At 41.9% G+C, this 15,725-nt stretch overlaps 1 protein-coding gene across 1 annotated transcript in view; it reads right to left on the bottom strand.

The window, feature by feature from the left end:
* The window catches only part of LOC126092282 (vacuolar protein sorting-associated protein 16 homolog), a 225,855-nt gene that overhangs the window by 61,084 nt on the left and 149,046 nt on the right, over positions 1-15,725 (bottom strand). The window contains exon 10 of the mRNA XM_049907799.1: positions 4,057-4,191. Within this exon, the coding sequence (XP_049763756.1) occupies positions 4,057-4,191 (135 nt within the window). The remainder of the gene's footprint in view (positions 1-4,056; positions 4,192-15,725) is intronic.

The raw sequence follows: 15,725 nt of genomic DNA, 5'->3' as shown, positions 1-15,725 counted from the left end.
GTTCACAGGGGAAAGGGTGGGGGAGAAGAGTGGTGGGAGAAGGCAGAGCTTAAAGTGATACAATAGGAAAAGGTCAGTGGAGGTTTAGGGTAAGGGGACTGAAAGTGCAGGATATTCTGGAGAGACAATTCCCATCTGTGTAGTTCACAGAAACTTGTGCTTGTAGGGATTATCCAAATGGCCCATGTACTGAAGCGGCTGTTAAAGTTATTTGTGTTGTGGTGTGCAGCATACTTGGCAACTGGGTAGTGAAGTTTGTAGTTTGCCACAGTTTGGCAGTGGCCACTCATGTGAGTAGACAGCAGGTTACTTGTCATGCCCACATAGAATACTGTAGAGAAATTGGAGCATAGCTCATACATAACATGACTGCTTTCACATGTGGCCCTAGCGATACAAAATGCCTGTGAAAGCAGCCATTTTATATATCAGCTATTAATCCTGTTGCTGAACATGCTGCACACCTCAACACAAAGATTTCAACAGTTGTTTCACTGTGTGGGCCATTTGCATATTGCCTTTCAGCACAATTTGCGTGGGACTGCACAGATGGGAATTTTCTCTCCAGCTTATAATGCACTGTCACAATCCCTCTAGTCTAAACCTCCACTACCCCTCTCCCACTACCTTCTCTCTTCTCTTCTTTCTTTAGTCCACAGCTCAGCTTCTCTGTCCAGGTCATTCATCGCCTTCTCTCTCTCCCCCCCCCCCCCCCCCCCTCACCATGTGGTCATATTCTCTCTCTCTCTCTCTCTCTCTCTCTCTCTCTCTCCTCTCTCTCTATCTCTCTCTTCACGCTTCCTACTCTCCCCCCCCCCCCCCCCTTCCTTCTGCCCTCTCCGTCTTCATCTTTCTCTCCTTCCCTCCCTTTCCCACTCTCCCCCTCTTCCTACATGTGTTTTTTGCTCTACTCTCTGTACTCGTTTCCACTTGTAGTGCAGCCCACAGTCATCTGTCCAAAGAACTCCCTCTTTATTGCTGCCCCCTCCTTACATGCTTTACTTCTCCCTCCCCAATCTATCAGCTCAGACAACTGTTTTTAATAATCAAGAATGAATAACCAGTCTTGCTGTGGTTAGAGAGGTGTGTGTGTGTGTGTGTGTGTGTGTCTGTGTGTGTGTGTGTGTGTGAGAGAGCATGTGTGTCTGTGTGGTTGTGTGCGTGAATGTGTGTACTTTTGCTAGAAAAAGAGCTAGTCCTGAAAAGCTAGTGCAAAAGCCATTTTGTGTTACATGCATTTATGCTCCATGCATCGATCTCCTATAAGTGAGTGGTTGGCTTTTCCTTATTTTACAGATAACTGACACAACACCTTCAGTCTCTGAATGGTAGCTGCCGACTGACCTTACATGCTGAGAGCTCAGCACTGACATATAACTTAATGCAACAATGAGCAATGACTGACTAAAAGGTCAAACTGAATAACACAGAGTTCATACTGGTTGATTGTTCACCACCATCTGACAATGGCTTCGTGCGCAATGCCTATTTGCAGATGCATGATGGACAAACATTACAACATACCCAGTAACTACATCTTCAATGACAGCATAAAAGACCGGAAAAATAGGTACTACTGTTAACACACATATACATTACACAACACGTAATTGTAACTGTAAGCTGTATAATCTGGCAAAAATAATGGTCATATTTTATGGGATATAAAATTGGGCATGTACCTGGATCTACAAAAGCCAGAATTTTCTGTGAAGTTAAATTTTCCAATTGAAATATTCTATGCACTAATGAAACTTTATACAATTTTGAATAAAAAATGTGGCTACAAAACTATTAACACTGAAATTTGGAAAGAATTACATTTTAAGATTCAAACTTTCTAGAATATGATAATTTTGAATGTGAATAATTTCTGAAATACTAAGTTTTTGGTAAACCAAAAATGTCTGCTTGAAATAGAGTGAGGGCTTTCAAATAAACTACACTCCTGGAAATGGAAAAAAGAACACATTGACACCGGTGTGTCAGACCCACCATACTTGCTCCGGACACTGCGAGAGGGCTGTACAAGCAATGATCACACGCACGGCACAGCGGACACACCAGGAACCACTGTGTTGGCCGTCAAATGGCGCTAGCTGCGCAGCATTTGTGCACCGCCGCCGTCAGTGTCAGCCAGTTTGCCGTGGCATACGGAGCTCCATTGCAGTCTTTAACACTGGTAGCATGCCGCGACAGCGTGGACGTGAACCGTATGTGCAGTTGACGGACTTTGAGCGAGGGCGTATAGTGGGCATGCGGGAGGCCGGGTGGACGTACCGCCGAATTGCTCAACACGTGGGGCGTGAGGTCTCCACAGTACATCGATGTTGTCGCCAGTGGTCGGCGAAAGGTGCACGTGCCCGTCGACCTGGGACCGGACCGCAGCGACGCACGGATGCACGCCAAGACCGTAGGATCCTACGCAGTGCCGTAGGGGACCGCACCGCCACTTCCCATTAAATTAGGGACACTGTTGCTCCTGGGATATCGGCGAGGACCATTCGCAACCGTCTCCATGAAGCTGGGCTACGGTCCCGCACACCGTTAGGCCGTCTTCCACTCACGCCCCAACATCGTGCAGCCCACCTCCAGTGGTGTCGCGACAGGCATGAATGGAGGGACGAATGGAGACGTGTCATCTTCAGCGATGAGAGTCGTTTCTGCCTTGGTGCCAATGATGGTCGTATGCGTGTTTGGCACCGTGCAGGTGAGCGCCACAATCAGGACTGCATACGACTGAGGCACACAGGGCCAGCACCCGGCATCATGGTGTGGGGAGCGATCTCCTACACTGGCCGTACACCACTGGTGATCGTCGAGGGGACACTGAATAGTGCACGGTACATCCAAACCGTCATCGAACCCATCATTCTACCATTCCTAGACTGGCAAGGGAACTTGCTGTTCCAACAGGACAATGCACGTCCGCATGTATCCCGTGCCACCCAACGTGCTCTAGAAGGTGTAAGTCAACTACCCTGGCCAGCAAGATCTCCGGATCTGTCCCCCATTGAGCATGTTTGGGACTGGATGAAGCGTCATCTCACGCGGTCCGCACGTCCAGCACGAACGCTGGTCCAACTGAGGTGCCAGGTGGAAATGGCATGGCAAGCCGTTCCACAGGACTACATCCAGCATCTCTACGATTGTCTACATGGGAGAATAGCAGCCTGCATTGCTGCGAAAGGTGGATATACACTGTACTAGTGCCGACATTGTGCATGCTCTGTTGCCTGTGTCTATGTGCCTGTGGTTCTGTCAGTGTGATCATGTGATGTATCTGACCCCAGGAATGTGTCAATAAAGTTTCCCCTTCCTGGGACAATGAATTCACGGTGTTCTTATTTCAATTTCCAGGAGTGTATGTTATTCTTAAAACAAATAATTATTAGCAGGATTAGCTTTTGAGATGTATATGGATTGCCTGACCCTAAAACTGTATATATTTCTTTATATAAAATGTCTCGGCAAACTACTTGTATCATTTCCTCAGCAGTACAAAAAATTTACCGTAAATCAATAAAGTTTAGTAAAATACATTAGACACATAAATTTAGAAATTTTAATTATTCATGGCATAAGCATTAAGACTGAAAAAAAATTTAAAAAAGAAAAAATAGTATTTGTATTAGGAGCAGAATTACAGAAAGTGGGCTATTCCACCTTGCTACATTTCAAAGATTTTAGTAAATAAACATTTTTTCCAGTTTGACTGAAAAGCAATCAAAGATGTTGCAAGGTAATGAAATAATACTGGCAAGGCAGGGGAATACAGCACTTGTCTGAATCCAGTAGCTGTGACACAGTGAAATTATTGTGTGCAAAGCTGTTCTGAAAATATAGTTATTAGTCTTGGGGTTAATCTGAAGACCACAGGGAATTACAAGACGTGAACCTCCTAGAACTGAAGTGACACTTCCTTCCTATGACTGACTTGCTTCCCAAGTTAAGAATGAGCTGTAGTATGATTTTAAATTTACATGTGATGAAAACAACTGCATTTTGGCACTTTCTGTCTGTAAACAGGTGAATGGCTGACTGAATTATACAAACCTTTATTGCAAGTTGTGTCCGACCACAGTCTGCAGCCTTAATAGCAATATCACTGTATGATACACCAGGCGTATCCCCCAACTTCTCTGCGATTTCACGAGCCACCTGTTCACGATCCAGCTGTGTCTGCTTTACCTGCAAGAGATTCAAAGAATAATTTCAACTTAACTACAAAAAAGAAGAAGGAAACTGCATACCTCTATATGTACATACATACTCTGCATACTAGTCCACACCAGGCATTCAGCTTTTGGTTTTCCCAAACAGAATGGCACTGAGTGAATAAGCAAAACATTTAGCATACTAGCTACTCCAGAATGGAGGAAGGTAACCTTATTTTGGAAATGAAATGTTTTTAATTAAGTCAGCATAAACATCATCAGCATACTGCTGCATACCATTAAAGTGGCTCTCAAGGTGCAACTGTCGATGTTAATGTAGACTTCCAGAGCAAGTTTTTGTTAGTGCAGCATGGCACTGAGCTCAGGTATTTTTAAAATATGAATAACCTAGTTGCACCCCTCAGTGTTACAGTTAAAAATTTATTTATAAAGAAATGTTAATGCCAAAACTCATTATCCACACATAAGTGCGATCAATAAAGTTATCTATTTGCGGACCAACAAAGTGCGCAACATAAGAAGGGGTACAGGCAAATTTTGAGACAATGAGAGAAGCCAGTACAATGCATGTCTCACAACTCATTTGTTTACTTAAGGAAAAAAGTGAGACACAACCGAGTAGTGAATTACAAAATGTGCCAGGAAAGAGAGAGAGTAAATAATTTCATGACTGTTTGCAACATTCCGAGCACAGAAAGGATCATAACTGTCTTGGTGTGTATGGAGAGCCAGCTCTGTAAGCAGCATTCCGTGACTTCTCATTCTCTGTGTATATGAAGAGTTTTCTGGGTCCCAATATACACGAGCAGCCAACTTAGAGCTGTCCAAGCAAAAAACATGGTGTTCCAGATGAATACCTGCCACTTTTAACAATTGTCCTTGACTCTTATGTACAGTGATCGAGAAGGCCACTTTCAAAGGGAACTGCAAGCAGGCAAATGGTATCAATACCATCTCTCCTTTGGCTCCACTACTGATGATGATGCCCTGCATGATACACCCACTCAGCTCTATGATGTGTAACCTGGTGCCATTGCACAACTTTGGAGTATCCAGGTTATGCACCAGTGTTGTTGTTTTGTTACAGGTTGCAAGAACAACTGGGGCCATACATGCCCATGTCAAAACTGTAGAACACAAAGACAAAGAGAGGAATTAAAAATGACTACACGTTAATCCCAATCACCGGAAGAGAAGACAGCTAAAAAACAGGGATTTGGAGAAAGGTCTATAAAATATGCTTTAGAGAAACAAGAGGTCCAGAGCTAAAAATTAAATGGTTTTAGCCATATTGCTACGACAGATAAAAAGAATGTGCATCAGTACAACAGGCACACCTGTCTTCAGCTCCATCTTCTGGGATGACACCCCCAGCAGCTATAATGAGTAAAAATTTTACAGAGTATGTAGTAGTGTCATCTCTTGTTACCACTGTATCAACTGACATTAGGTTGTCAATTCCTCAGATATGTGATCAATAACTTTTTTATTGATATTTGTCACTAATTCATTCGTGGGCACCAATAACTCTTTGCTAAAGTTAATGAATTCATTTCACAGTTAAATTTCATGGATGACATTTTAGTCATGTTACACACCCCACGGGAACAATAATCACATTGACCATCCCACAAGTACAGTGACTTTTTTTCAGAATAAAATGTAGCCTATGTGTTAAATCAGGGTACAGGCTATCTCCATTCCAAAGTTCATCCAAAACCAGAGAGATGCTTAACCATAATGGAGTAACAAACACAATAACTTGACGAAGAAATAAAATAACCAATTTCTAGTTTGGTGCAGCACATATGTTACAATATTTCTATGTGCAACAACATTTTTGTGTGTGTGCACCTGTTACCTGCAGATATGCTTGCATATCATAATCAAATCCAACCTCACTAAAACCCTACCACATTCTACACATAAAGGAATGTCATCTCTATGTCATGCATCGCCATCATTGTGAGTCTTCAAGCATCTCAAAAGCTGCAAGATAGCCTGACTTTCTAAATGCTAAAATGCAATGGGCTTGTACCACTTTGAGGGTTATTTAAACACTGTATTCATTATGTTGGGTTGGGGTTGGGTTTTTCTCGGAAGGAGACCACACAGTGAGGTCATCGGTCTCATCGGATTAGGGAAGGATGGGGAAGGAAGTCGGCTGTGCCCTTTCAAAGGAACCATCCCAGCATTTGCCTGGAGCGATTTAGGGAAATCACGGAAAACCTAAATCAGGACGGCCAGTCGTGCGATTGAACCGTCGTCCTCCCGAATGCGAGTCCAGTGTGCTAGCCACTGCGCCACCTCGCTCAGTTTCATTATGTTGAATCATAATATGTAGGACATATTAAAAATAAAAGCATTTTCACAAGTATGTTACAGTTCAAAAGTCAAAGAGTAAATAGCTTTTCTAAGGCTAATTATTGTTCCACATTTCATGTTATATTCTTCATATCAATAAGTATCTTTCACTACAAACATTTAAAAGTAGCCTATGTGTGAATTTGGTGCACAAGCTAATTCCTTGCAACATTCCACGTGCGAAAAATATATCTAAAAACAAAGATGATATGTCTGCTTGTGTCTGTGTATGTGTGGATGGATATGTGTGTGTGTGCGCAAGTGTATACCTGTCCTTTTTTCCCCCGAAGGTAAGTCTTTCCGCTCCCGGGATTGGAATGACTCCTTACCCTCTCCCTTAAAACCCAAATCCTTTCGTCTTTCCCTCTCCTTCCCTCTTTCCTGACGAGGCAACTGTTGGATGCGAAAGCTAGAATTTTGTGTGTGTGTTTGTGTTTGTTTGTGTGTCTATCGACGTGCCAGCGCTTTCGTTTGGTAAGTCACATCATCTTTGTTTTTAGATATATTTTTTCCCATGTGGAATGTTTCCCTCTATACCTCTCTTGTAGCATCTGCTACTGGGGCAGGATGAGCACTTCCATGATGTTTTCGCACTTACTAAACAAAATAGTGATAAAATCCACTTCTTTGGATCTTTCATATTTCCTCTGTCAATCCTACCTGGTAAAGTTCACAAACTGAGCAGCAATATTAAAGTATTGGTGATGACGTTTTGTGATCTACCTCCTTCATAGGTAGATTACAATTCCTGAGGATTCATCCAACGAATTTCAGTCAAGCATATGCCTTCCCTATGATTAGTTTCATGGGGTCATTTCACTTTACTCTGCTCTGTAAGCTGACTTCCACACAAGTAATGGATGTGACTGTTTCCAGCGATAGTTCGCAATCATGTAATCAAAATGTAATGGGTCTTGTCATTTATTTATGCACTAATGTTCTGCAGGTATTTCTGCATTTCACTACAAGTTTCGGGTGTTGCAACTTCTCTATATACAACAATGTTAACCATGATCAGTCTCATGGAACATCTGACATTATTCACTATGTCATTTATAAATACTGTAAACCCTAAAGGTACTAAAACACACTCTTGGGGTCTGCCTGGACATACTTTTATGCCTGAAGATCTCCCTTTATTGAGAATGACATACAGTTTCATTGCAAAGAGCCCTTCAGTCCAATCACAAAACTTGTCTGATATTCTGTACACAGATATTTTACACAGTGCAGGACAGAACTGAATGCCTTCTAAAAGTTAAAGGAACATGCCATCAACCTAGAAGCCACTACCTTCTGCCTTATAGGTTTAATGGGTTACTGTAATATAAAAGGTGGTGAACAGGACTTATAAAATCACAATACCTGCATACTTTTTTTTTTCTTTTTGGAAAAAAAAACTTAGAAATGTTCAGAACGTAGCTATATGTACAAATTAATTTGCAATGTGAATGTAAAATGACTTGCTCTACCGTGCAAAATGATACACAAAAACTGGAAACCAACTAACAGGGAGTTGGGTTTGAGATGGTTGTTGTTTGCACCACCAATTTTGACCCCAATAAAGGAGATTTTAATTCTACAGAAAAGTCATAGTGTGCAAGCATAAAATGTGTTAAAACATTATGCAACATGTGGTGTCATCGTAGGACACCACTCGTGCGCTGACCATCAAAAGCCTACCCCAGCGCGAACATCAGTATCTGCGGACCCCAAAGGGTGGCACCAGCATCGCAGTATACATAAATTACACACCCCTCCCCCCCCCCCCCCCCCGTCTCTGGAATGATTACATGATACCAGTGCACTCACTCTGGCACTGGCATAAAGGATGATATGATTGGCAGCCCTGCAGCTAAGCAGATGCGCGTATACGAAGCTCTCGCTAAGTTAAGTGATTAATACTGACATAAGAGCTAATTTAGTTAATATTACATTTTAGACTAGTGTATTTACTTCTTCTCTAGGCTATCTATTGAAGGTTTCGCTTTCCTGACCATATTTAGATCGAAAAGAAAGTATTTCATAAAGGCTGGTAGTTGCTAGTTTTGTTTACGTTTTCTAGTCGTAAATTTTGTGTGAGTGTAGATTTTCGTTTTTGACTAGAATTGTCAATTAGAAATGTGGTGGTTGCCATAGAAATTTGAAAGAGGGGGTGTTCTGTGTAGACTGTAAGTTATAGTTTCACTGGGGCGAATATAGCGGTGAGGAAATGAGGGTAGAAAATGAGGCTCTTCCATGGCAGTGTAGGTTATGTAGAAAGGACAGAAAAATTGCTGAACAGGATGCAAAAATTTGTGCCCTCAAGGCTGAATTAGATAACATGAACTTAGAATTATGTAGGTTAAGGGAGGAAAAAAAAGAGACTGGGAACTGGTAAAAGGTAGCAAGCAAAGGGCGAAAAAGGGAAACACTTGAAAAAACTCCAGAAATTCAAATAGTGAATCAACGGCTTGCTATTTGAAGTGGAGAAAGGGCCTCATCCAGATGTTGTTGAAACTAGGTTGAAGCAGAATATTAGCTTAAAGAAAAAAGACAGGTCGGGATCAAACCAGAATAGGAAAAGTAGAATTCGGCTTATAGGCAGCAGTCATGGAGGGGTGTGGACCAGCAGCTTCAGGAGAAATTATGTGCAGGGTACCAGGTCATAAGTTTTGTGAAACCAAGTGCTAGCCTTAGCCAGGTGTCAGAAAACTTAGGTCAGCTATGCAGGGACATTGAGAAGGAAGATCAGGTAATTATAGTTGGGGAAGCAGGAAACAGCCTAGCTATGAATCCAAGATGGAGTATTAGGAGTGACCTGGATAAAATAGGAGCAGAAACTGGGTGCACAATTGTGGGGTTTGTGGAGGTCTTTGAGTGCCATGACCAGCCCTGGTAAACACTGCTGTCAGGCATGTTAACACTGAGCTGAACAGGATGCTCCAGACACCGGCAAAATCTCACATAAGTGCCATTTCAGTTAATGCAATTGGTAGGTGGGGATACACTACACATGGCCTGTACCTGAATAGGAAAGGGAAGGGGGCCACAGCCACACAAGGGGAGATCCCTGTGGTTAATGGGTCCAGACAGATTAAAGACAACAATCAAGATAAATAGAATAAAAGAAACTTCATGTATAGTAAATAGGGGCAAAGCTAAGGACAGTATCAACTTACTTCATCAAAATATCAGGGGAATAAAAAATAAAGTAGATGAGCTATTAGTGTGTTTACATGATCTCAAAAATAAGAATGAGATTGATATACTCTGTCTGTCTGAACAGGGATGGATAGTGTCAATATAAATGGGTATGATTTAGCATCTTACACTGTTAGATCTAGGCTGGATAAAGGAGGAGTTGCCATTTTCATAAAACGAGGGTATTAATACAAAACTGTAGAAGTAAGCAAATCATGTGCTGATCAGCACTTTGAGGTTTGTGCATGTCAACTTCAGCTAGATAATGCACTATTGATTTTAGCAACAGTGTACAGGTCCCCGTTAGGAGACTGGGAGCTATTCATAAAAAAGTTTGACCCCCTATTATGCTGTCTGTCAGACAAAAAGAAGTAGTTATCAATCTGTGGTGATCTCAATGTAAACTTTCTAAGCAGTTCTGATAGGAAAAGTGAACTAGAAGTGTTATTAACAACATATAACTTAGAATCAGTGGTCAATTTCCCTAAACGTATAGCTCAAGACAGTAGCACTCTAATAGATAATGTATTTGTACAGAAAGAGGATGTAAAACAGTCACATGCTTTCCCTGTGGTAAGTGGATTGTCAGACCATGATGCACAACTGATTAACTTACAAAACCTAACAGGATGTACATTTCAGAAACCATTACGTAAAAGTGTGAGGTTGCTCAACCCGGTATCTATAGAGCACTTCAGAGAAAGTTTAAGAAATGTTAATTGGGGAGATGTATATAATGAGCCAAATGCTAATGATAAATGCAACATGAGAATAGTTCAAAAGAAAAAGCCAGGCAATACAGGGAAGAATCAATTTTGAAAAATTTTAGTCAGATAACTTTCACCTAACGACCTCTTGTGAAATAAGTAAAATTGTTAAATCTTTGAAAAATAAATGTTCTTTTGGAGTAGATGACATCTCTAATAATATATTAAAACAATGTGGCGCAATTACAGCTGAAGTTCTGAGTCACATATTTAATGCATCACTAACTCAAAGTATTTTACCAGACAGGTTAAAATATGCCATTGACAGGCCTCTCTACAAAAAGGGGGACGCCACAGATGTCAGTAATTATCGGCCAGTATCCCTGCTTGCAGCATTTTCAAAAATCTTCGAGAAAATAATGACTCAAGAGTGGTTAGCCATCTCAATAGTAATGGGATACTTATTAAATCACAGTTCGGATCTCAAAAATGCTGTTCCACTGAGACAGCAATACACAATTTCACTGTCCACATTATAGAGTCTCTAAATAGTAAAATGTCACCAATAGGAATTTTCTGTGACTTGTCCAAAGCATTTGATTGTGTGAACCATGGCATTACGTTACAGATATTGCAATAAATGGAATAGCGTATGAGTGGTTTACATCATACCTACAGAACAGGAAACAAAAAGTTTCTTTATATGGGTCAAGTGATTTAAATAAGTTTGCCTCTTCATCTAACTGGGGTGAAATTACAGTAGGTGTTCCGCAGGGTTCTATCATGGGTCCCCTTCTGTTCTTGATATATGTGTATGACCTCCTTTCTCATCTGAAACAAGAAGCTGAACTGACACTGTTTGCTAATGATACAAGCATCATTATTAAACCAGTAAAAGAAACTCCAATTGAAAATGATACAAATAAGGTCTTTGGAAAAGTCATTGATTGGTTTTCTGCAAATGGGCTTGCTCTAAACTTTGAAAAACACAATACATCCAATTTTCTGCTGCAAAAAGTACAGTTCCTTCAATAAATATAACACATCAACAAAAGTCAGTAGACAGGGTAGAGCATACTAAGTTTTTGGGTATACATATTGTCCCATAGAAGAAGGTGTAATTAGATGAATGATGAGCATTAACTTCACTTAACAAAAGTTTATTCAGCAGTTGCACATACAAGAGCGTGGAGCAAGATGCCTCCGGCCAGAACACATATGGTATATATACAGTACAATGATTCTTGACATTTGTGGATACTTCTAGAATGTACTCGAACCAAATATAGAAATTAAAATGGTACAGTCCAGGTGAGCTTTGAACTCATGACCCTCAACAGTTTAGTACCATAACCACTACACCACAATACTACTCAGCTTCCACTGCAACATTGCTCCCTCCTTAAGAGAACCGCGTCTCGGTGTTACATCCTCCTAGTCCAGAACGAATCATCAGTCCTGCATACTCCAACTCCCGATGACAGATGCTCACCCTGGTGGTGATCTTCTTAGAACTTCTTTTGCCGCTACGCCCTTAATCACCTTTCTGCTTGTTGCCTGTCACCGGAGCTTCGAATTTACCCTGGGTGACAGGATCCTTGCAGGGCTTCATTTGAAGGACATGGACCGTATCTCTGATCTTTCGGGGTTGAAATCTTCAACATCATAAGTAACATCAGACAACTGTCTTACAACCTTATAAAGTCCAAAGTAACGCCTGAGGAGCTTCTCAGAGAGACCAACCTTCCAAACAGTAGTGAAGAAGATCCAGACAAGGTCACCAGGCTGATAGACAAAAGGGTGGTGGCTCGCGTCATACCTTCAGCAATCGTTTCCTTGAGCCTGCAGCATGTGGAGTCGAGCTAACTGCCGAGCTTCCTCAGCTCTGGTAAACACCTGGCCAATGTAGTCATCCACGTCACCAGGATGTAACGGAAACACAGTGTCCATCGTCGTAGTCGCCTCATGCCCATGCACCAGGAAACATGGCATAAATCCTGTGGTGTCTTGTTTGGCAGTGTTGTAGGCAAATGTCACGAAAGGTAGCACCTCATTCCAGTTGCTCTGCTCAACATTGATGAACATTGATAGCATATCAGCCAAGGCCTTAATAAGGCATTCAGAAGCCCGTTAGATTGCGGATGGTAGGCAGTAATGTTGCACCGATGGTTTATCTCGGTCACAAGATTTGATTGAAAAACTTTTGCTCGATCTGTAATTAATGACCTTGTGGCACCATGTTTTAATACAATGTCTTCCACAATGAATTTGGGTACCTCAGATGCTTCGGCTATTTTTACGGCTTTAGTAATGACATAGTGTCAGATAATCAGTGCAAACAATAATCCATCTATTGCCACTAGCAGATGTTGGAAATCGTCGGAGGAGGTCAATCCCAAAACACCGGAAAGGCATTTCAGCTGGTGGAATTGGTACGAGTCGGCCAGGTGGTTTCTGAGGAACTGCCTTTCTCCTCTGGTACTCGTAATAGGGGGACACATTGTGACAGACACTCTTAAATAAACCTGGCCAGAAAAATCTCTTGTGAATTCTATCATAGGCCTTAATAAATCCTAAATGTCCGGCCTCAGGTGAGTCATGGAATTTTTGTAGAACGTCTAAGTGGATGTGTTTACGAATCACTGGTAGCCAACTCTTTCCAAACAGATCAAAGTTTTTATTGCAAAGTAATCCACTAACTATCTTAAATTGTCCTTTCACATCCTCTGACCAGTTTAAGGCAAGCAAAATTTGAGATATCTTGGCATCCTTCTTCTGCTCAGCAGAGAGATCCTGGAGTGCAGTGAGACAGTTACTATGTTCATCGAAGTCTTGATGGTCTTGCACTGGGTTTCTTGAGAGACAGTCGGCATCTTGGTGTTTTCTTCCACTTTTGTACACTTTGGTAATGTTATACTCTTGAAGACGTAGTGCCCACCTGGTGAGTCGTCCTGTTGGATCCTTAAGACCTGTCACCCAACAAAGTGAATGATGGTCTGTAACAACTGTGAATGACCTTCCATAAAGATACTGTCGAAATCTGCACATGACCCACATCACAGCAAGACATTCTCTTTCTGTAGTTGAGTAGTTTCTCTCGGCTTTTGTAAGTGTCCTAGAAGCATAGGCTATAACCTTCTCTTTTCCATCCGAAATTTGCACCAGAACAGCACCGAGCCCATACCCACTGGCATCTGTGTGTAGTTCTGTAGGTGCTCTCTCATCATACAGACCAAGTATAGGATCAGACATCAGAGCTATTCGCAGCACATCGAAAGAATCTCATTGAGCACCACCCCAGACAAATATAGCATCAGCTTTTAACAACTCTTGGAGTGGCCTGGCTTTGATACAAAAGTCTTTGATAAAATGACGGTAATAAGAACAGAATCTGAGGAAGCTACTCACATCTCTAATACTTTTAGGAATCGGAAATTCCACTATAGATCTCACCTTTTCTGGGTCTGGCCACACACCTTCGTTTGACCGAAGGCGTCCAAGTATTTTGATTTATTTTGCTCCAAAGAGACACTTTCTTGGATTAAGTTTCAGGCCACTTTGTTGGAGACATTTAAGAAAGGCCCTCAGACTTTTTTATACCTTCATCAAATGTCTCTGAGAACACTATAATGTTATCTAAACAACAAAGACACATCGTCCAATTCAGGTGATGTAGAAGATTATCCATGATCCGTTGCAAAGTTGCTGGTGCATTACACAAACCAAATGACATTACCTTAGATCATACAGGCCCTCAGGGGTGATGAATGTAGTTTTCTCACGATCAGCCTCATCTACTTCGATTTGCAGTATCCCGAGTACATGTCCATGTTTGAGAAAAACTTAGCCCCATTCAGACAATCTAGTGTATTGTCAATTTGTGGAAGAGGGTAAACATCCTTTTTAGTTACCTTATAAAGCTTCCTGTAATTAACACAAAAGTGCCAACTGCCATCCTTCTTCCTGACGAGGACCACTGGTGACGACCATGGGCTCTGTGAAAGCTGAACGATGTTATTCTTCATCATTTTCTCTACCTCATCGTGAATTATTCAACATTCTGTTGCTGACACACGGTATGTTCGCTGGCTTATTGGTTGATAGTCTCCAGTGCTTCACCATCGATTTGTCTGATTTGCTCTTCACCTGTGGATTGAAGCATTCAGAGACCTCTTGAAGAATGGCAGGTAGCTTCTTCTGTTGTTCCTTAGTGAGACCTGGTGATAGTCAAGCTAGAAGATCTTGTCTCGTAGTGGTAGTGCTAATTTCGCCCACAGACTCGGCATGGGAGGTTTCTATTATGCTCAGCTGTTCTTCAATTATCAGCTCAGCATTTGCTACACACATGCATCTTGGAAGGATCTGTGGTTCTCGGCGACAGTTAACTATCCACAATTCACCGAATCCTTTCTTAAACGAAATGATGGAGGCTGGGATGACCAAGTTATTCTTCAGTGGTATGCTTCTCTTACATTCTACTACAAGATCCATGGGTTGATGCATGGCATGACATGTGACAGTTACCTTTCTAGCACTGACTGTAGGAATGATCACTTCATCCAGCAAACGTAGTCTCCACACACTCGGATGTTTGTCTTCCTTTCCACAGTACCTCATCTTGTCTAGCATAATCTTCGAGCGACCACAATCTGTAATTGCCTGCGAAGTTTTCAGAATGTCCTAACCGAGAATAACGTCATGACTACAATCTTGTAAAATGATGAATTCTAAGGGCTGTGTATGGCCACTTACACCCACACAAATGGTACATCTTACTGTAGGTTTTACATATTTCCCATTAGTCACCTTCAGCAGAGATGTTTTGTTGTCGATGAATACGGTTTTCTGCAACTGGTGACAGTACTTCTCTGAAATGACTGAATATGATGCTCCAGAGTCCACAAGAGCTTGGGCTGGTCAGCCATCCATGAGGATATCGATGTAGTTTCCTATCATTTTCGATGGTGGACAATTTTGCTCTTCCTCCAAGGAAGGTCGTACCCTTTGGTTTTCCAGGTTGCAGTGGCTAGGTGATCGGCTGGAGCTTCTAAATGGCAATGGGGACCTGGATCAGTGTGTTGGGGAGCGTCCTCCCCAGTGGCTAGCTTGCAGCAATGGTGACCTATGTCGTACTGCACCCACGTCATCTTGTTCATCTTCGTCATCCCGGAGTTGGGGTCAGCTAAGATCGGTCAGCTGTCTTCTGGCACAGGCGTCATCAAATATTCATCGCCTTTCTCAACAATAGCGCATCATATGTCCTGGTCGTCTGCAGTAGAAACATACTGGTTGG

The sequence above is a fragment of the Schistocerca cancellata genome, chromosome 7, assembly GCF_023864275.1.
Source record: "Schistocerca cancellata isolate TAMUIC-IGC-003103 chromosome 7, iqSchCanc2.1, whole genome shotgun sequence".
Lineage (NCBI taxonomy): Eukaryota > Metazoa > Arthropoda > Insecta > Orthoptera > Acrididae > Schistocerca > Schistocerca cancellata.
The sequence above is the reverse complement of the archived record's forward strand: the minus strand, read 5'-3'. Positions and strand labels throughout refer to the sequence as shown.